General features: G+C 40.8%; 1 protein-coding gene across 1 annotated transcript in view; it reads left to right on the top strand.

The window, feature by feature from the left end:
- Nucleotides 1-20,432, top strand: part of LOC146663353 (SH3 and multiple ankyrin repeat domains protein 1-like) — a 45,766-nt gene that overhangs the window by 8,251 nt on the left and 17,083 nt on the right. Inside the window, exons 2-16 of the mRNA XM_085416079.1 lie at nucleotides 6,227-6,785; nucleotides 10,367-10,570; nucleotides 12,665-12,736; nucleotides 12,814-12,922; nucleotides 13,015-13,166; nucleotides 13,869-14,036; nucleotides 14,341-14,382; nucleotides 15,031-15,147; nucleotides 15,253-15,330; nucleotides 15,475-15,541; nucleotides 15,734-15,909; nucleotides 16,031-16,161; nucleotides 18,206-18,345; nucleotides 18,645-18,758; nucleotides 19,256-19,334. Coding sequence (XP_085272205.1) covers nucleotides 6,330-6,785; nucleotides 10,367-10,570; nucleotides 12,665-12,736; nucleotides 12,814-12,922; nucleotides 13,015-13,166; nucleotides 13,869-14,036; nucleotides 14,341-14,382; nucleotides 15,031-15,147; nucleotides 15,253-15,330; nucleotides 15,475-15,541; nucleotides 15,734-15,909; nucleotides 16,031-16,161; nucleotides 18,206-18,345; nucleotides 18,645-18,758; nucleotides 19,256-19,334 — 2,105 coding nt within the window. The 5' untranslated portion in view covers nucleotides 6,227-6,329. The remainder of the gene's footprint in view (nucleotides 1-6,226; nucleotides 6,786-10,366; nucleotides 10,571-12,664; nucleotides 12,737-12,813; nucleotides 12,923-13,014; nucleotides 13,167-13,868; nucleotides 14,037-14,340; nucleotides 14,383-15,030; nucleotides 15,148-15,252; nucleotides 15,331-15,474; nucleotides 15,542-15,733; nucleotides 15,910-16,030; nucleotides 16,162-18,205; nucleotides 18,346-18,644; nucleotides 18,759-19,255; nucleotides 19,335-20,432) is intronic.

Here is a 20,432-nt window from a genome sequence, read left to right on the forward strand (position 1 = left end):
ATACAGTTTAACAGGAATAAAATAGTATTTTTGTACCAGCAAGGTGATTTCCAGAGAGCTATTAGTTGAAAATGTGGCATATCCAGGCACTTAAAAAAGAGGAAACTTGACAAGAGGAGGACAAAAGAAGAAGTCACAGGTAAAAATAATAAAAACAAAATTGTTTGCTGACAAACAACATCTGAAAGTCATGTTCTTAAGAAAGAGGAAAATCCAACATAGACCTGACACAGGACCTAAGAGATGCATCTGACCCTTCATTTGTTCCATCTGCTGTTCACTGAAGCCTCATCAGAAATGGTCTTAGTGGAAGGATGGCTGTCAAGAAGCCGCTGTTAAGGAAGGGAAACAGGAGAAGAGACAGAGGTGTGCCAAATTACACAATTACACAAGAACTGACCTGAAGACCAGTGGAAACAGGTCTGATGTGATGAATCCAAATTTGACATTTATACTTCAAATTATTGTCAGGATGTACACAGGGCATCAGGAAAAGCTACAACAGTGAATGCTTACAGTCATTTGCAAAACACAGTGGAGGCTCTGTTATGGTTCGGGACTGTATTTCAGCCAGTGGTGTTGGATCTTCTCTAAATTGATGAGATTATGAACATCTGGAACAAGTTTGATTGCCCACAGCTTCATCTTTTAACTTGACGATAATCCCAAACTTACTGACAAAGCAGTAAAAGCATATATGAGTCATAGATTGGCCTCCCCAATGATCAGACCTCAACATTATTGAAGCAGTGTGGGAACAAAAGGCAGCCAACTTCCAAAAAAGTGATTTGAATCTCTTTCAGGGGCTATTCCTGAAGACTACTTTAAGAAATTTTAAGAAAACTGCCTAAGAGAGTTCAGGCTATGTTGAAGAATAAAGATGATCCTACCAAATATTGACTTTCATGCTCATTAGAATTGTAGATACCTTTTTGTTTTGCTCAATGTCAATAAATCATTGCACCTATTTTCCATTTTCATGGCAAAATGATGAGAGTTGGCTCAAAGGCATTTGCACAGTTCTGCAGCTGTAATGCCAAGAAAAGCTTTGAGAAGTTTCTTATAAAAATGACTACAGCCTAGTTCATTGTTAAGGTTTCTCCTTTTATGAAAATGCATCAAGATGAAAAAGAAGAACTTAAACTAAATTAAGTGTCAAATGGAGAAAAAAGTATGTATGGCTGCTCGGATGATGGATCGGCTTCCTCACTGGCTCATCTTACCCCACAGTCCACCCAAATTAAATCTAAATTCCTTCCTGAAATTACAAGCAAAATAGGTAACGGAACAAATTATGGACGAAGAGAAAAAAACAGTCATATTGAAGAACAATTCAAGTAAGTGGCTGAAATGAGAACTGTGAGTTTTGCACAAAAAGACTGTTCTGTCAGAGGGGTGAAATTCATTTCCTTATTACACCGCTTTTCTCCCAAGAGGAAGAAAAGTCAAGACGAGATGTGAGATGATGGCCAGCAACAGAGACAGGAGAGCGAAACAGCCGGCAGAAGCAGACTGACTGAGCTATTGTTGTTGCAGGAGTGTAGGAGTTGAGTGACACGATGGAGAAGGCAAAGACGCAAAGATGAGACAAGTCTGACATCCATGACGGCTAAGAGGAGAGTTTTCGGACTTGTGATTAGAGTTTTCACAGTTATATTATTAATCCATTTTACATAATGCTCATCGTTTCCCATTTTTAGCCTAACAGTACTGTGTGTGTGTTTGGCTTTCGCACTCACGCCTTTTTCACCATCTTTTTTTCCCTCCCTCCCCATCCCGCCTCCCTTTTCTCTCCCAATCTGATTACTCTGCTTTATGCAAACTGCAGCTCTCTCTGTCTCTCCCCCTTGTGTATTCCCCTTTCGCTTTTACATCCCAGTTACAAACATGTAGTTGACTCCTGCCTGCTCTCAGCCTGTCCTCCTCCTTCCTTTATCTTGCATTGTGTTGTTCAATATTTGATGAGACTTTGTTCATAAATCAGCCTCCTCTATTCCCTCATTTATTTGGATGATAGTGTTAATCTTTAAAACCTTGCAAGTGTTAACACGCTGTTCTTTGTCAGCTTTTGATCAGAGACGCTTTCAGCCTAAAATGTGATGCCACATGTAAATCACACATATGACCAGAGGTGGTTAAATATGCCCTGAATGATTCAGGTAACTGATAATTCAGTAGCAGAGCTCTTTTGCTTCTTGATAGGCACTGAGCCACTTTCTCCAGAGCCCTTGTTGTTATTGCTTTTGGTGCTTATTTGTTTTCCCAGATTCATCAAAGTTCCTACATTTTTTTCTCTAAACCCATCCTTTGGTTTTGTCCTCCAGTCTTCCTTCATTTACTTGTTCTGACAGACATTGGATTTGCACTTAAAGGACCCACCCTGTCACTCTCTGAGAGTCTGTGGGAATTGACCACGGTCACTCTGCTTCCCTCTGCGCTATGCTTTCGCTCAGAAATGCTCAACCAGCAGACTTTCTTTTGGCCAGTGAGATGACCATTTCTCATATATCCACTCCGTCTTTCAAACACTATAGACACTTAAAAACCGATTGTTTGCAAGCATCCATCAAATAATATCTGTATTCTTCCACAGAATGAAACAATCACACACACATAGTGCAACGGTGTAAAGTGTGGTCACTTTTCATTGTTATATGGAAAAAAAAAAACTGTTTCTGAGCCAATCTCTCTCCATAACTCACTCTTGTAATATTTTGAAAGGTCTTGGTATACACACTTGTTTTAGACAGCGATTTCTCTAATCCCAAACCAAACTTAATCTGTGTTCAGTCATCACCAATCCAGGGGTTAGGGTCCTCATACATGTGGAGGCGCTTCAAATAAAGGAGGTATAAAACTTTATTTTTATGACTTTTTTTCTGAACTGTGGAACGCCAACTTGTAAAGATAAACATATCAAAATTGGGAAAAATTTTTTAAGACAAAACGGTTGTCTCAAACCTATAGACTGTATATAAGAGATGGCCATGCATTCCGTTATATATATTTAGCAGGCAAACCATTTACCGTAAGGCTATTTTAGAAGCCTGAATGAGACACAAAACTCTTTGCTGTATGTTTTACTCTCAGCTTTTCTATCTGTCATCCTGTGTAAATGAAGGCTAAAAAGCCCAAAAATTATATTAAAAATTGAAACTAGCAACCCAGTAGTCTGCATGCCTCTCAAGGACCTTTAGCTTTGACACCATCTCAGTTTTTTTTTAACTAGACCTCATGATGTGCCAAACTGTGAAATAGAGAGACGCTGCATGCTCATTTGCAATTTGTCAGTCTAAAATATACTTTGTTTTTCTGAACACTAATGGGAGCAAACATGTACGGAATTAGCTTTATGTGTTGTAACTAGAGACTGAGAACATAAATGAGGAAAGTGATTATTGTGGTCATAGTAAAGGGAGCCCAGGGTCCTCTTCTCCATAGAATTCCAACCAGGAGCCATTCCCTGCACACTATTAGAAAGAAAGCAGACATCCCCACTGACTTTACTTTTTAGATTTGAAAGCTACATCTACCTTTTATATAGGGCCGATGGCGCGATATGGCAGCCTCGCTTCTGTCAGTCTGCCCCAGGGCAGCTGTGGCTACAACCGTAGCTTGCCTCCACCAGTGTGTGAACGCGAGAGTGAATGAATAGTGGCATTGTAAAGCGCTTTGGGTGCCTTGAAAAGCGCTATATAAATCCAATCCATTATTATTATTATTATTATTATTATTATTATTACTATTATTACTACTATTATTATTATTATTATTATTATTATTATTATTATTATTATTATTATATATTTGCCTTTTTTTAAACAGAGAATAAAACCTGAATTCTTATCCAAAATGGTACATAACACCTGCCTATAACCAACCATCAACATGCAACACCTTAGGGATTTTTCTTCTGTCACCTGCCTGTGACTGGAGACATCTGTGGTTTTTTCAAAAATGTTCAAAACAGCGCAAAAACATAAACACTTCAAACTGTGTAACAATCAGGAATTACAAAAGCAGCATCCATGTTAGAGTGTTTTAAAAGTGAGTATGCTCTTCATCAATATTCCTGTTGGGTGTCCGGCTCTTGGCTGGCTTCTTCATCTCTGCATTATTGTTTATGTCCATTGCAGGCCACTGTAAGCTGTGCCAGACACCTGTCGATGTCCTTGGTCCCCAATAGAGGTTGATAAGTCAAAAGTCCTAGATCACTTAATGCCCCGTTAACCCTCATCAGCACGTTTTCTACATAATCTATTAATAACCGATTGAATTATCTGCATGTTGGTAATTTGTGATTGATTGACGTTAGCTCTGTGTCCTGATTCGCGTTGTGCTCCATCTGTCCATCTGTGCATTCTGATTCCCATCCATGTCAGACTCAGCTCATAAGATATTCAGAGCACCACTCTGCAAATGAAACAGTGGGAGATTCCCTGCATCACTCCCCATCATTAAGGCGGCTGTTGGCAATGGTCCAGATCTGCATGATGGCAAAGCCCTGTAGCCAGACTTCACCACAGAAAAACCAGAACAAAACATACGGAGGCACCAGTATGCCAAATCTGAAGCATGAAGATGCAATGGAACAAGCTTAAAGCAAAAATCCACCCTAAGTCACGTTTTTTTTTAAAACAGCTGTTAGTGATCAGAGAGAAAGGTACTCTTCCTAGACTTTATGTCTGCACTCATGAAGGAAGACGGTGGCTTCTCCCTCCTTTGTTCCTGTTGAAATTTTGCTTCTCCTCAAAGTGTCAAGAAGTGCTTTCTTAAGAAAGAATACAATTCTCCAACTCTTCTTTACCGTACTGTGTAAAGTTGTGAGGTGTAATGCCATATTGCAGTTTTTCCTTCCCACTGTCGCCAAAGTGCTTGCTCATAGGGGCACATATGATTGTTGGGTTTTTCTCTCTATGTATTATTGTAGGGTCTACCTTACAATATAAAGCACCTTGAGGTGACTGTGGTTGTAATTTGGCGCTGTATAAATAAAATTGAATTCAAATGAATTGAATATGTACAGTACACAAATAATTAAACTGAAAGTTCACTAGACCAGAAAACCCTTCCTCCACAACGCTTCCTTTATTTTAATGAAGGAGCATGACTTTTTCTTTCAGCTGGAAAAGTAAATATAATTTGGGCATTTTCTTAAAACTATGTCAACAACTGCAAATCCAGTCAGTACACTCAGATGTGACTTTCCAGAAGCTGCTGATTCACTGAGTTATTTACAAACCTTTGCTGTGTAAAACCCCAAGCCCCCTTCAATCTGGCGTAGACAGCTATTAAGAGAAAACAACCCAATTCCTGTAACAAGCCCTCACGGTCTGATAATGGCCTGATTAGCAAAGCTTAAAAGCTGTCCAATGAGAATATGTTGGATGTTGTGCAGATTCATGCTTATTAAAAAAACACCATTTCTAATCTGGAGTATACTGCCAGCCATCCTATCCTTCATATCCTGTTGGTGAACCATGCAGACATGCTGGAGGTCAACACGTTTGCATCCAAGGGTATCAAATCCTGCACTAAGGGTTACGATTAGGAAAAGTTAAGAAAATGATGTTTACCCCGTGATTTAGCACAGACACCAAGGGGCTCTTTATAAGCATCCAGATAAGACACCTGCCACCTTGTTTCCTAAACCTGTTACTTCATGGCGCAGGAGACCTCGTGTGAAATTTGGAAATGCCACCAGCTTGGGAATGAAAACAGGCTGTCAAGGATGAGGGATAGGGCAAGGTCAACGAGTTAAATTGTATTTAACAGTAACAGAGTGCAAGGGTGGAATTTTCCTTTAAGAAGCGCACATTTAGCTGTTAGCCCTGGGCTGTGCCTCAAACATAGGTCTCCTCCATTGTCACAAAATACCAATGATCTTGACCTCGTGTGATGCTAGATCGCATCTCCAACTCACTCACTCCTGCAGAAAACCTGTGATGCAAATTCACAGAGTTTATATTTAGCCTGTCTTTCATAAGTCTGCTATTCCCAGACGCATTCCCAGTGGCTAAATGGAAAATGTGGACCAGCTCTGTGCTATTTCACACATGTGGACTTATTAGCATTGCCAGTGGCTAGATTTTCTATTACTGCACGTGTCTTTTATGTACTTGAATTACTCATATTCCAGCATTACTAAGTTCACTCTCTCAATCAAAGCAAAGATACGAGTCAAATGACCGACATTTACTCCCTTTTCTGCCTTTTTCCCCTACAGCATGTTTCTAAGGATGAAGCCAGTCTCATGGGATAGCCATGTTTTGTCTCCATGACAGCTAGATCACTCAGCCCTCTCTGCAGTGACCTCTGCACAGCAAAGGATGCTGGGAAATAATGAGCACTTTTATCCCAGTCAGGATGACAAAGATGGGGAGGATGAGGAGGAGGAAGAGGAGCAGGGAAGAGAAAACAGAAAAGAAGAAGGTGAACGTGACATGGAGAATGGACGACTAGAGTATCTGGAGGAAAAGGAGATGACAGGAGGACGACAATCCTGGGAAGGGAAAGGCGGTGAGGTGGTGAAACCAGCAGCCATTGTGGTCGGTCGACAGAGAGTAGATCGGCCGCTGAGGCCGGGCAATCACGGCAACAGGGGGATCCCTTACATGCCCAATATAGCCCCGCTACATCATCAAGCTGCCAATAAGCAGCAGTATTTCATGGCAGCAAAGAAACGAGCCTTCATGGAGCGCAGCATGACCACAGTGGCTCTACTGGAGGACACTTACTTGACCATGATGGTGTTCCGCATTGGAATCCCCGACATCAAACAAACAGTAGGTGCATCAAAGACACTGCTCGTAACGTGTGTGTGAAATTCATGAAAGGCTGAGGCCCGCACAGCCGTCCCTGGAGCTTCTTGACTGATCATTTAAAAGTGAATAAAGTAGCTGAAGCAGAATTTTTTGAAGAAAAAAACTTGTCAAAACCAGTCCAAATCAAACAGTTTAAAAGTTTAGTTCTCCCTGTCAAAGAAAAAAGAAAAAGAAAGAAGTCTCCCTCACACTGCACTGGAGGTCTTTCCAAATGAGGAAGTAGTTCAAGCCAAGTCTCCCTGGTATTACTGCCTCAGAGACAGAGAGCTTTAATGTGACAAACAGAATTTCAAAAATAATATCTCAGGCTATTTAAACCATTAAGGCAGGTATACATTTAGTTAATGTTGCTGTTTCTGATTCTGATGTTATGACCAACTGCAGACAAAAAGCTCCAAAAATGTATTTTTTACATTTGTGACTATTAAAAAAAAGAAAAGGACAACAGCCATTTAATGAGAGCTGAACACTGGGCTTTGGTCACCTCCTTCGCTATTACCTCCCCTAAAACTCAGAAGCTTTTCAGTTTTCTTCCTGTCTTTTGATTTGCTTCCCTCCCTTCTCGCTTCTCTTCTAAAATCCAGCCGTTTTCCATCCTTTGAGTTAAAACACGTCAAATAATACTGATGCGTTGCTGATTCTATGTCTGTTTCAAATTATTCACAGAAAACACTGCATGGGTGGCTTGAAGCATACAATTTTTTTATATAAGTCAAACAGTGTGCACAACTGTAGAAGCACATTTCTAATTTCAAGGCTTTTCCATTCCAGTTATCCCGCGGGCTCAGAGATGAGTCCCAAAGGGAAGTAGGAACTCACACAGAGCTCAGCTTGTGCTGAGCACCCTGCAAGGGAAAACATATTCAGTCAACAACACCATGCAAGCATCTGCCTTGGGTCAGGTGGTCATAATTAGCTTCCAAAACTGAAGTTAGTCTCATTTCACACTTTGAAGCAGCTCTCAGCCTTACGGTGGCAGCAGGCGAGAATTGGCCAGCCCACACGCACCATATCCAGGTGAGAATGGGTGCCCCACTGTAACCCCTCCCCCATCCTCCTTTCTCCATTTTCAACTCCCTGAACATGCCGACTGTTCTACATGTCAGCTAATCTGCCCTCAATACAACAGTAATTGCTAATTATTTAATAGGTTTTTAATGAGTTTTGGGAGAGCTGAGGAAGTGAGTGACTGTCGAAGGGAAGAAATATGTGGAAGGCGTCTCTGTTCTCAGGTTTCCATCAGCCACAGGCAGCGTACCAAGATCCACACATCACTGACAAACACTCGGCACTGCAAACCCGGAAGCTGAAGTATTATTGAACAGAATTAAAAAGGGATAAAGAGAGGGGCTGAATATTAGGAGCTACTTAGACAGACTGAAGAAAGGGGGGGAAAGGATGAAAAGAGAGGAAAATATGTGCTGTAATAGTGCACACTGAAGATCTAAATAATAAAAACTGCCAGAAACATCTCAGGAAAACTGCATTAAAGAAGAAACGATGAGGAGAGAAGCAGCACTGTTATATACAGTATACATTACATTAGACCTCACTCAGAGGGATTAGCCACTCTATCTCTGTTACACACACACACACACACACACACACACACACACACACACACACACACACACACACACACACACACACACACACACACACAAGAAAAACCACTACACTGCACAAGTGCACTCCAATAAGAAGACACACACAGACAGTTTATAGCTCACTTATATGCATGCACATACACACAGTCATGCTCATCCCTATCATGTGGTTAACCTCCCAGGGACCACCAAGACATTGCTACGGCAACGGGTGCCTGCCTCCACTAATGAACTGGTTGCCATGCCAATAGAGTTTGCTACACTATCAAATAGTGCAACCGAGTGCGGGCTCGAGGGGGGCAGAAGGGACATGGAAGTGTGCTGAGCTGTGCAGTTTTACTCACAGCCCTCTGAAATGGAACAATAGTATGGATACATACATCTCTCACACGTCTCAGCTCTCCTGCTGTTCAAGCTTCCAATCAGCTCGAGCTCCAGGTCCAGAAAGATGTCTTTCCTGTGGAACTGCACAGAAATGGGAGAATATGAGGAAATGGACAATGCAACAATCACAGTGAAATCATGTTAGGAAATCCACACACACACACACACACAATACATCCGAGGTGTTTTGTAATTGTAGCCTTTGGGTGTATCCACAAAGTTTGCTCCTACTCTTCTGGATAATGGAGTAAACTGGACAAGGAGGAAATAGCAAAATATTTATCTATGCATGTGAGTTTTACTTCTTTATTAGCAGAGAAAATCAAAAAATAGGGTATAAAATGAAAGTGAAATAGATCCAAATAACCTGATACCACAGACTAAAAGGACAGAATGAGTCATCTTATAATTCATGAATGTGGCAGGTGATTCATTAAAAGTAATGCATTCATATTTTGCACGTCACACTCATATACATTCATCATGCACAAACTCCTTTTAGCCTTCAGAACTGCCTTAATTCTTCCTGGCTCAGATTCAACAAAGTGGTTAAAACATTCATCAGAGATCTAGATCTCCATATTGACATGATAGCGCCACACAGCTGCTGCAGATTTGTCAGCTTCACACCCATGACTTTGGAGGCAATTTGAATACAGTGAGTGAACTCAGGGTCATGTTGAAGAAAGTAGTTCAAGATACGTGTTGTCCTGCTGGAAACAGCCATCGGAGACTAGGTAGACTGTGGTCATAAAAGGACTGCAGACAGGCTGCGGTGTTTAAATAATGCTCGGTTGTTACTAAGGGGGCCAAAGTGCTCTGAGAAAATATTCTCCACACCATTACCTTAACAGTTAATACAAGACAGGACTGATGGGACTCATTAAACAAGGAAATGCTTTTCCAGTCTTCTGTTGGAAAGTTTGATGGGGTGTGCATTCAGACATGCTCTTCTGCATATCTTGGCTGTAACGAGTGCTGACTGGAGATAAAACTTATGTATAAGTTCAATAAGGAAGATCAGCTTCTAGTCTGTTCTTTACATCGTTATGACTTTCCCACGCTCTCAGTACTTACATCATTACACTAGTCCAGCCATCTTTTTATTTACCTTCTTTGAGTCAATCAGCCACCGCTCTGCGTGGTTTAAATCTCAGTGCTCTGTCATTCTTCCTTTCAGACTCTCATTCATGCAACCTACCTCGTTTCCATCTCTACCTCACTCTCAGTCTTCATCACCATCCACATCTAGACTCAGGGGATCCTGTCCTAAATCCAAAAACAAAAACACTGCAGCACTATAGTGCAGTTAGCGATCCACAAGGGCATCCTGTAAAGCTATCTAACGTACAGACAGCTAACTGGGCTCATCAACATCTGATTTGAAACACTAGGTTGTTCTTGGTGCTCAAAGCACTGAAAATATCCATTAAAAATGTTTTGACACTACAACAGCTGTAAAACCTGTATATTTTTAACCACTGTTTCAACCTTAGTACAGGTGTACTATCGCCCTCTAACCCCGCCCCTGTCCTGTCCATTGTCTGACAGAGATGTCTCCAGTTTGATCAGGACTGCACAGTGTGGAACGCTAAGCAGCAGATCATCTGCTCCCTCAGTGAGTCCCTATGGGACGTCTACAACTATGGCCTCTTCCAGCCAGCTGGAGAGGGACGGGACGCCAAGTTCCTGGAGGAGGAGAGACCCCTGAGAGACTACTCACAGTCCTTCGAGAAAGGGGTGCCGTACCTGGAGGTAGGAAAGGGAGCTGTGACCCAGTGTAAGCCCCCCTTAGAGCATCACTTGTTTCTCTCTTTCTTAAAATGATGTAAAATGATGTCAAATCTAATATTGATTGATTTTTGTATAAATATTGTTGTACTGCAAACAATTTCATTTCTCAGAACCGTGATGATGTATTTGTAGTTCTTCAGCTGGAAGTAATCAAATATCAGATTCCCCTAATTCCTGCTAAACTTACAGAAGTTGTGACCTAAGTGCACTTATTATTACTCTACAGTGGTGTTGTATAGATTCTTTTATGGGTTTTGAATAATCTTGCTAAAAATTAGTGATCAAAAAAGCAAACGTAAATACAGATATGTTTTTAATGATTTGTACTTTCTGTAGAGAAATGAAGTATCCTGTATGATACTCTGAAACTTTTTTTTCTCATAACTGAGTAAAGAAAGTCTCTAATTGCAGGCAACTCCAAATTGCATTGTGTTTATTAGAATCCCCCTGCATCACAGAGTGAGTGGACTGCGTAAATGAAATCCTTACAAAACTGGATGGATTTAAATGCATTACGTATATTATGTAACCTGCTAATTACATTGTATTGCCTGGCTTTTTGGTAAGTGGGTTGTGAGACAGCATGAATCTGAGGTTTCCTGCTGTAATACAATTATCTCACAGTGCCCTCTGGTGGCTCAGCTCCTGTATGTGCTGCTGAGTTGGGCGGGGCTGGAAAGAGCATCTTCTTTAGCTCAAAAGTTTAGCTTCAAATTAGAATATTTATATTTCTCGAAACGTTTGAGATGGGGTCCTGTCTGCATACTGATGAGGCCTTGTAACTGCACTCTCCACACACCCCACAGCAGACTGCATAGAGTTTAGGCGTTTTTGACACTAAAGTAAAGACAGAGTCAGTTAGAGTCATGGTAAGGGAAGTCATATTAAAGGAAGTAGAAACAAACAGAATGTATTATAAGTATCAGTTAAAAAAACGCATTTGTTCCACTAAGTACATCTACCTGTTAGCTCCTGTTGTACTGCTGCAGTTGTTTTACTGAGACTTTTAGGGCTGATTGCTTTTGTATTGTGGCTGCTAAACCCATCTTTACTTGGTTTTCTGGGGCATAGTGCGAGGTGCAGCTCAGCTCTGAGCTGCTAGACAGAAATTTCTTACCTCAAAGCTCCTCAGCTGTTAACTGATTTGGTGTGAGGACTACACACCCAGTCAGGTGGTTTCCAAGTAAAAACAGCAAAACCAGCCAAACACAGTACACTCATTAGTCTCATCTGTTCAAGAACAAATTTTAGGCTGATGTTTTTTCCCCTTCTGATCTTTATTCCTTCCAAAATAGAGACATTAAGAATACGACACATTAACACTGCTGCCTCAACACAAGAACATCAGTGGAAAACAATAGAAAAAATATTTTAAAATGAGCAGTTTGCAGTGCGTTCAGACCCTTTTACTCTGTGAGAAACCAGTCTTAGAATAACGCAGTGGGGCATATAATCAGTGTAATGAGGGACTAATGTGCAATCTGTCAGTTCCTGAGATGTAAATCACCTTATATGATAAATTAATCTTGTCAGTGTGATTTAAAGAAAACTGCATTAATAGTATTATTATTTTAAATGTCATTAATCAAACCTTAACCAACGCATTGTGGAAAAAAAAGCCCTCATTAATCATTAATCTAACTTAATAGAGCCCTTCCCTAGATCCTTTCTAAAGCTGTGCGCACAAGCCGCTCATTTGCATCACTTTGCTTGCGCTTAAATTATCATAATTGAAACATCAAATCCAACTTATTACATTGTGAGGCTGAAGAGTTAACCATTTTCCCAAAACGTAAAAACAAATCTGACACAAATATTTTAAAGAAGCCAATTATGGAGTCATTCTAGCGACTCCGAGTGGGAGAACAGATCTCTGGAAACAGCGAGAGTTCAGCAACATCTGACAAGAATAATGGTGCTTTCTCTGAACTACGGTTTCACAGCACAAATTGTAATCATTTTGTTATATCCTCCAGTGTAGGCTGTCACCAAGAAACTGAACAGCTAAGTACCATCATCCTCATTTTCATGTGTGCTATGTTTTCCGGTCTTCAGTTTAGGTACAAAACCAGAGTCTATAAACAGACCAATCTGGATGAAAAGGCTCTCGCTAAACTCAGCACAAAGGTATTTCTTTTTTTTTGTGTGTTTTTTGAACTTTGTTGTGCTTAATTGCATTCAGCAACATCTTTCCCTACACTCAGGCCAGTCTGAAGAAATTTCTGGATTACATTCAGACCGGAGCAATAGACAAAATGGGAAAAGTCCTCGATAAAGGTCTTGATCCGAACTTTCACGACCCTGACACCGGAGGTGAGTTTTACCTTTATTCTTTGCCAGTAATATTTAGCAATATCAAGAGCATACGAGGGTGAACTTTCATTCTCACCTTCTCTGTGGGTCAGAAACCCCCCTCACTGTGGCCATGCAGTCTGGCCTGTCGGTGGAGGGCATCAGGGTCCTGGTTCAGGGCGGCGCTCACTTGGACTTCAGAAGCAGAGACGGCATGACGGCCCTGCACAAAGCTGTTAGGGCTCACAATCACGCTGGGCTGCTGGTAAGGGCTAAAAAAGTTAGAGTCACACGCATGCAGAGTACAAACACACTCAAGTAGAGCGGGCGGTGTGGACAAAATAAATTAAAACGGAATAATGATTCTAATTAAAGGATAAAAGCAAAATAGCATAAATGCCCCATGGAAACAGGCTGTTACCTTTGAAGATAATTACAGAGGTGGGTCATATGATAATAATTTCTAAGTGGTTTTCTCTTGGCTTTATGTCTCTCGCGTTCTTATTGGTTAGTGTACACTTGTGAGCGCTGTTCCTTTTCTTTGAATAAACTACGAGAATTTTCCTCTTTTGTAGTTCTGAGAATTGCCTCAGCTGCGGGTTTAGTCACACACCGAATGCTTTGTAATGTGTGTAATTGTGATAACATTTCTTTCTCTTCTCCTTTTTTAAAATTATTATTATATAGACAACACCACCTCCACCATACACACACGCACATACATATACACCCCACCCCCACTCATCACAATAACTTTGTACCACATGCACTTATGGTACATGTGATGTACTTATATAAGAACTATCTGTAACATTTCATATTCCTGTTGCATTGTTTTAGTATTTGATTTAATAATCGCTGTGAAGAAAATCTATTAAGCCTTTGTTATATTTTACTACTCTACACATTCACACACACTTGGTTAAAATAATCCTTGTTCTTTGCCCTCTGTGTGTCAACTTGCCAGGCTCTCTTGTCCCTCGGAGCATCTCCAGACTCCAAAGACCGCTGTGGCCTGACCCCGCTGTACCACACTGTGCTGACAGGGGGTGAAACTTCCTGCTGTGAGACCTTGCTCTATTACAGGGCAAAGCTGGGCACAAGGGACGAGAACGGCTGGGACGAATCCCATCAGGTAAGCTTAGATTTTTAATCAGCTACAAATGCAAATCAATCACCCTGTGCGCCTCTTTGCAGATTCCCACGATTCACAGTTTTCATCATGTCTGTTTCATCATAGTTAAATCCCGTCTGGTTTCTGTCTCCTTCATGTTAACTTAAGCAATGCACCAACATTTCCCTTTCTTATTTATGTGACTGATGAGATCTACCATCACCTTCAGTGTCTCTCAGCCTTTTCTCACACCTCTCTCCTCCTTGCCTTCCTCACTCGTCTCTCCATTCTCTCTCCTTCCTCCCCTCCTTCTCTCTCTCCATAGCACAGGGATGAAGAGGAGTTTGGAATGGAAGAAATACATAAGGTACCCTTCATCCCACCATCCCTTCATCCCTAACAGAAAGCCATGCTGTGACTATTACGTAAATAAACCAAAAGGGAATGAGGTGACCACACTGTTTCCTCGAACCCGTTCACGTCTCGCTCATCTTGAGATGAGTCCAGTGCAGAAAGAGCATTGTATCTTAGCTCTTTCTCTCAGCGTAGATATGTGTGCATTGCCTACATTATGTCTCTGTGACATTCTGGGAAATTTGTGTTTGCACTGCAAGCCGGTTGTCATGGTATTTTATTTTGGTTTTGCCGTGCTCTGTGTTTTCTTTACTTTGTACGTATCTTGTGATATTTTAATCCCTGCAGAAAAATATGAGGGAACCTCTCAGGCTGCTGAAGGCTCATTTCTGTCGTTTTAATGGCTTTTGTTCCCTTTCTTTTCCACTGTGGTGAATTGTAATTTGCTCTCACCTCTTTGTTTTCTGTTAGACTACTGTGTGACAGATTTCCCCTTCCCCTATTTTTCGTATCTCTTTTTTCAATGTCTTTCATTTTCTTCCCTATTCTCTTACACCATCTTCTCCTTATCCCGTTTGAAACCATTCTCTTTAGTCCAACTTGTGTCCTTCTATACTTTATAATATTGGGGATATTTCTATCATACTCTTGACATTAAAAGGCTTGCCAGAATGGCTTTGCACAACACTTGGAGCATCTGCTGTTTTATGGGGCAGACACCACTTCTCAAAATGCCTCAGGGAACACTGCGCTTCACATTTCTGCCCTGTACAACAAGGCAAGTATGGCAAAAAGATCCCTTATTAAACTATTATTACCATAATGTTTGCTGTTATATCTTCTACAGATGTTAACCGATTCCTTTTCCTCTCTGAATCACCAGGAAAGCTGCGTCCGTGTTCTTCTGTACAGGGGGACGAATAAGGAGGCAAAGAACAAGCATGGTCAGACCCCGTTTCAGGTAAATGTTTTAAAAAATAATCCAGAGTTTTGAGGAACATGTTTTGCTTTTTTATTATTCTGTCTGCAGAGTGAAATTGCATTTGTAGAGTAGCTTTGACCTGCTGGAACAAATAATATTTCAGTTTGTCTTCGTTGTTTGCAGCTAGCTGTTTTGTCTGGTCATTTTGAACTCGGGGAAATCATCAAAAACCACAAAGACTCTGATATAGGTAAGATTCCCTGGCAACTGTTTCTTCTGCAGGGACTTTCAAACGTCACTTCCCAACACCTGTCTGCCTTGCTCTTTCCCAAATATATAATCCTAACAATGTACCTGTTTTCTCCCTCCCTTTCATCCTGTCACACCTCACATATTCACCTGTACCGTCACACCAAACCTCTGCATCGTGTTATGTCTTTAGTGCCGTTTTTAGAGTCACCAAAGTTTGTTCCAAAGCGAAAAGAAAGTTCCCACACACTGCCCCTCCCTTTGCTTCATTCCCACCCCCTACTGCGTGCTAATAGTGATAACACCATGACCCAGTCTGACCCTCTGGCCCTGCCCAACAAGGCTGCGACCAATCCCAACCCAGGACAGGTACTGTCCAGCATTAGGTGGATGTCCATGTTTTGATCTTTTGTAATAGTAGCTCGCTTGATGATTTCTCATCATCTGAAATGATCAATACTGACGTTCTCCGCGGGGCTGTTTTTTGCAGGGTCATCGCAGGGCCTCAGTGGGTATGAGAAGCTCCAGCAGCCCCAGAACTCGTACCCGTTCGCCCTCCAGAGGGAGAGGAGGCCAAAGTGACACAGAGGAGAGGCACAGGCAGCCACGAGGCAGACAGGGGTAAAGAAGCCTGCTGGGATCTTAATCTGACTAGGTCCTTTCAGGCCATCCAACAGTAGGAAGTCAGTCATCTCCAATTATCTTTAGCTGCATGCAAAGAAATTACTATTTATGTCTCAGATGCATACCTTTTACTATTTGCAATTGCAAGAAGGTCACATTTGTTTATATGTGGTATAAATCGGCGTTTTTGTGTAAACAAAAGAAATTTAGGATACATTCACTTTACCTTAAAAAAGAAGGTTTAAAAATGTAAAAAAGACTTAGTTAAGCACACAAGTTCTTTAAGTTATGGTTAGCAACTATATAAGAAACTAACAATCTCACGATGTGCATATTTACTATTGTCTATATTTACCTCCACTAAAGAGGTTGTGGCTTTGGTAGCATTGCGTGCGTGTCATTTCTTTTTGTCTGTAAACACAATAAAGCGAAACATTTTGCATGACTTATGATAAAACTTTGTAGGGATGTAGAGTGGGGTCCCATTACAATTAATTATAATTTGGCTTACATCCACCAAAGTCTTCAAGGTAGAAAACAAAGCGGATAAAAAGGCTTAAAACTTAGAAACTATCATTCTAATATAATAAATGTGTATTGTCAACATACCAAAAGTAACATATAAAGATTTAAAATATCATGTTACATTTGACCTCCGACCTCTCTTTCAAGGTCAATAAATTGATCTGAAGATCAAAGTGATAATAATGCTATACAGAGCTATTATAAATTATGTGTCTTGCTTTCATTTGTATTGACAACATAGACAAATAGGGATTCTAAATATCACTTTGCTTCAAACTTCTGACCTCTTCCTTCAGGTCAAGTAAGGTCAAAGTTTCATAAAATGTTTTTTATCTTTAAAACTGTGCTTCAAATTCTACTGCCTTTGTTTCTACCAACAACATTTAGGAAAGGATCCTGTTATATGGGGATTCTAAATATCTATCTCTAATCTCTAAAAAAATATAATAAGTGTACATCCAAATTTCATGTTTCATTTGACCTCTGATTTCATATTTACACTTCACATTATTTCAAGTTGACCTCAAAATGTGTCATATCTTTAAAGAAGGTACTGTCAAGAGAAAGACAATGAGCTCCCAAGTTAGTTAGAATTATTTCTACTATGACCTGAATCACTGAGAACCTACACAGACATACTTTAGTATAATACAAAGTGTCCTTTTGATTTTTATTGCACTAAAAACTACTTAAAGTTTGTTTAAAAAATGAAATGAATAGATACAAAATATAATAACATTCCCTTAAAAGTGAATACTGCCCAGAGAGTGAGCTGTCTTGGCGGAGGTTTGTACTCTTGTTTGATTTGTGTGTTAGAACTAAAAATAAGTGCAGCAGCACCATTAGAACTGAATGTATTTTGCTGGTAACTGACTAGTACTGACCAATATCATAAACTGGTGTTATAATGAGCCCTGCCAGACTGGTGACCTATCCAGGCTGTACCCTGCCTCTCATCCTAAGGCATCTGAGATAGGCTCCAGCATGACCCTGAATTGGATAAGTGGAAGAGGATGGACGGATGGATGGATAATTATTAGATGTGCTTAACCATTCATTCTATTCTACCCTTCCAACATCAGAAATGTTGATCGGGTCAAAGCAGTGACTCAACCACTGGACAAAAATGAAAGAATAAATCCCTGGTGATAAGAAAAAAATAATAGTATTTGATGCATGTGATGTGTCAAATTCTGAAATATAGTGACAGAAATTTATGAAGTTAAATGTTAGACAAACTATATATATAACTAATATCATTAGTTTTGTGCAAAATGAAGGGAAGGAGCTGGTTTTGTTGACTGAAATTGTCAGAAGTTGCTAAATACTAGACGCTGTTGTGTAAATACACCAGCACAGAATAAAATCTTACTGTTGGTATGACAGATTAGCATGACTCAGCTGTCTCTGATGTGGCCTGACAGGCTGTATGTTGTCTCATTTGTTTTTCCACAGTGTGCCACTCAGTCTTATCTCTTGGTTTTCTAATGCACTCACTGCGCTTGTCTTTCTGCAGTGCGACCTCGGCGGGTGGCGGTGGGGGTCAGATGAAGCGCATGTACAGCGCAGTTCCAGGACGAGTGTACGTGGCCACTCGTGCCCACTCTGCCAGTGGAGACCGAGAGCTCTCGCTGAACAAGGGGGACAAAGTCAAAGGTGAGAAAAGCTCAGAATTTTCACATGCTGAACAATTTCTACTCTTCTGAGTAGAAGTAACCAGTGGAATCGTGTCATGTTATTGTTTAGCAGGGCAATATTTGAGTAATTCTTTGTTATATAAATTTCTAGTCATGCTGCTGCGATATAGTTTACTGAATAAAAATTTAGGCGGTTGTTTAGAGGAGATGTAGATGAGAAGGAAAGAGGTTTGCCGAAAAAAGTGAAATGAATAGGATCAGCATCCCAGTTCATCACAACAAAAATGTAAAATATTTCTGTCCTTTTGTCTGTTTCAGTGTTAAGTGTAGGAGAGGGTGGATACTGGGAGGGAACAGTGAAAGGACGCACTGGCTGGTTTCCTTCGGACTGTGTGCAAGAGGTACCAGCTCCCAGCAAAGACAATCGACCAGGTGAGATAAGCACCAAATTGAATGTTCTGGAGACTGATTGTAAAGCTAACATACAGCAGTGCTGTGCCTGATGGGAGAAGACGATTACTCATTCATGTTAAGTATGTCAAAAGGAGGGTTAATAAACACACACGCACATATAGTACATGGATTAGTGAAGGGACAAGCTAGAAAACGGGTTGCATATTTCCTTAGGCTGGAATTATCTTTTAAACTGTTGTAACACCCACATGTCACACTCATGTTCAGTAGTTGGTGCTTTCGGTAACGACCAGTGCTACATGCATGTGCAGCAGAGTTATTCACTTGTCTTCTATTTTCACAGCTGCTCACACAAGAAGCAAACCATATGCCACGCTGAGGAGACAAAAACAGGGTGTAAATGCATTTGACTGCTGACGACACAACACTTCAGCACAAAGACAGAGAAGGTGTCATGGCGGTAGCTGAATGTTTGAATTGGACATATGTTTTGCCTGCATGTGCCTTCCTTGCAGAGACGCGCAGCGAGAAAGCCAAGAGGAAGCTCTTCCGTAACGTCACCGTTGGAGCCTACGATGGCACTGATGGCCCCAGGTACAAAGAAAATGCTGCTGTGACTTTCATATTCTGTGCAAAAAGGGTATTAGTCATTGAGTGAGATGGGGTGGAAAGTGTTTTAATCGATCAGGAAATCAAGTCTTAAAATCAAATTGTGGTGTTTAATCTGGATTGCACTATCCTTTTATTCTTGGACGCTACTAGAGTAGCTTTGTTTGATTCAAAGCTCAAAATAATCCATATTTATCCTATTCAGGGTCTTGTTCCAGCACCTCAATTCATCCATTATCTCATCAAACAAGCTCCTTTAAGGCCTTTTTGAGACTTCTATCATTGAGCCAACTTTCTTCTGATTTGCTGCAAAAGAAAGTGGGTGGGTGACACTTTTGTGCTCAGAGCCAGAGCTGTGTGCCTGAGATGACCATATTGGGGTTTTCTGATCTCAATGATCTAATCTAGATCCAAGAGTAGAGAAAAACTTTAGAACACAGAGGAGCAGAGCAGTCTGAAGTCAGAGCTTTTGGCTCATATGGATCACAGCACATATGTTATATGGAAAAAGCGACCTGCAGATTACACCTACAGGAGCTGCTTAGCCATGGAAACCCATGCTACGAAGCTCCGAGGGTAGACTGATGTGCCTATGTTAATGCAAGAGAAGGTTTGACACAGTTAAATGCAGTTACAGCATATGCGTGTCAGCACTCGGTGACCCCGGTCGACAGATTTACACTGCTGTGGTTCTGAAATGCACACTCAAATTCAGCAGACTGTGTGGCCTGGTGTGGCAACACCAATGAAATCACCTGAGTTCAAAGATTAACAGGTGTGGCCTGATGCTGTTGTCCATATTTTGTATGCTGACCTTATTTTTAGATCTTGGGTGATACTTAATGTGAGCATCAGTCATTGTAAGAGTTTATATATGGCAGAAAATAACAAAATGCATAATACGTCCACTTTAAAGTCTAAAGTGCTGTAAATTTCAAGTTGATAGTGTTTATTCTGAGCTGTCCCCAACCTCCCACAAAGTGCATGCTGGTTTTAGGAAATAGAAAAAAAAAATTAATAAAATAATATTAATCTAATCCTGATTGGCTACAGCCTCCGACGTGGCTCTAGTTGTGGATTGCC

The sequence above is a fragment of the Rhamphochromis longiceps genome, linkage group LG8 (genome assembly GCF_057381845.1).
Source record: "Rhamphochromis longiceps isolate RC_006_pf linkage group LG8, R_longiceps_female_GT1.1, whole genome shotgun sequence".
Taxonomy (NCBI): Eukaryota; Metazoa; Chordata; class Actinopteri; order Cichliformes; family Cichlidae; genus Rhamphochromis; species Rhamphochromis longiceps.